At 37.7% G+C, this 1,696-nt stretch overlaps 1 protein-coding gene across 1 annotated transcript; it reads left to right on the top strand.

Annotated features, from left to right (window-relative positions):
• The first annotated feature begins 282 nt into the window (after positions 1 to 282).
• On the top strand, positions 283 to 615 carry LOC106878876 (uncharacterized). The gene has a single exon (XM_014928221.1). The coding sequence runs from the start codon at positions 283 to 285 to the stop codon at positions 613 to 615; it is 333 nt and encodes a 110-aa protein (XP_014783707.1).
• Positions 616 to 1,696: the final 1,081 nt, after the last annotated feature.

Below are 1,696 nucleotides of genomic sequence, written 5' to 3'. Positions count from 1 at the left end.
CTGAAACCAGTCGTTTCTGCGGTGAACTTCATTCGGGGTCATGCACTTAATCGCAGCCAGTTCCAGGCTTTTCTTGAAGAAATTGATTATGGATTCTGTGACTTGTCTTATCACACAGCAGTGAGGTAGCTCAGCTGCGGTAAGGTGCGGTAAAGTTTCATTTTTTTTATGTTCCGAAGAAAAATAGATATTTTTCTCGTCAAAAAGTATAGAGCTGATCCACTTCTGTCAGATCCTACCTGGCTGTCAAAATTGTCATTTTTGGTTGACATCACACCCCTCATGAATGAACTGAACTTGAAACTTCAGGGAAAGGATAACTTCATCTGTGATCTCTACAGAATCATCAAAGGATTTCGGAGAAAACTATCATTGTTTGAAGTACAAGTGGAAGGAGGAAACGTCTTTCATTTTCAATGTTTCAAAAAGTTTCGCGCTGGAATCGCAGATGTCAACCTCGGGTTTCGGAAGGAGATTATTCGTGACTTAAATAAGCATTTTATTGAGATATTTTCAGTTCTCGACATAATTGAGAATGACATTCTTCTGTTCCAGAATCCGTTTGATTGTAACCTTGATGACTTGCCAGTCGAACTTACAGTTAGGGCTCATTGATTTGCAAGCAAATGACTTGTTGAAAGAGAAGCACCGAAAAGGAAAATTTGTTGAATTTTATCGTTGCTTACCCGATGATGAGTTTTCACATTTGAAGAAATTTGCCTCTGGTATGGTATCAGTGTTTGGAACAACTTATGCTTGTGAAGAAACATTTTCAAAAACGATGTGAAGTCAGCACATCGAATGAGGTTGACTGATGAACATTTGAAAGCAATTCTCTTCGTTAGATGTATCAATTCCAAAGCAAAGTGTCTTGAAAGCTAAACACCAGTTTCACAAATCTCATTAAGCTTACATTAGTTTTTATTAGAAGCGTCGAATATGTATTGTGCGGTAGACAAGAACGTGATATTTTCGAAAGCAGCATTGTTTCAGTCATTTGACCCTTACAAGGCAGTTTGTTGACAATTTGTTCCGCCTTGTAAAGGTAATATTGCCAATTATTTCTGCTGCTTTAACGGCAATGCTGCTTTCGAAAATATCGTCTTCATGCCTGTATCATACAAGCTTCCAACTGTTGCTGTAGGCTACTGTTGATAAACTGTTGCTGTAGGCTATTCATAATAATAATTAATAGCGAGAGAAGCAGTATTAATACCAAAAGTTGATATTTATCCCCACTTAAAAGTGAAGGTTGCGTTGGAACATATATTACCTGTTGGTACTAACACAACTTCTATCGTTATTAATTATATTTTAATAAGCTCATTGGCTAATTTCGACACTAGTGTCTAAATAGATGCTGATATTCTATGTATATCGTTGACGGGGAAATCACTGCTACTTCTAGCCACGAACGTCTGCCATTGACAGGGCAAAGGAAGGCCGAAATCGCGCGATCTGGCAGTTTCGACGGCAATACCGAAAGATTATCTTCCGCTAAACGTGAGTGCTTACATGCACCACAAGTCCGGATGAGAGGTTCTCTCATGGTAAACAACGCAGTATTCTGTGATCTAACACGACTTTAAGTTGGAGATAAATATTACCTTCTGGTATTAATACTGCTTCAGACGCGATGAATTATATGTATGTAGGTTTGTTTGTATGTATATATTAATGTATGAATATATATATA

Source organism: Octopus bimaculoides, chromosome 24, assembly GCF_001194135.2.
Source record: "Octopus bimaculoides isolate UCB-OBI-ISO-001 chromosome 24, ASM119413v2, whole genome shotgun sequence".
Lineage (NCBI taxonomy): Eukaryota > Metazoa > Mollusca > Cephalopoda > Octopoda > Octopodidae > Octopus > Octopus bimaculoides.
The sequence above is the reverse complement of the archived record's forward strand: the minus strand, read 5'-3'. Positions and strand labels throughout refer to the sequence as shown.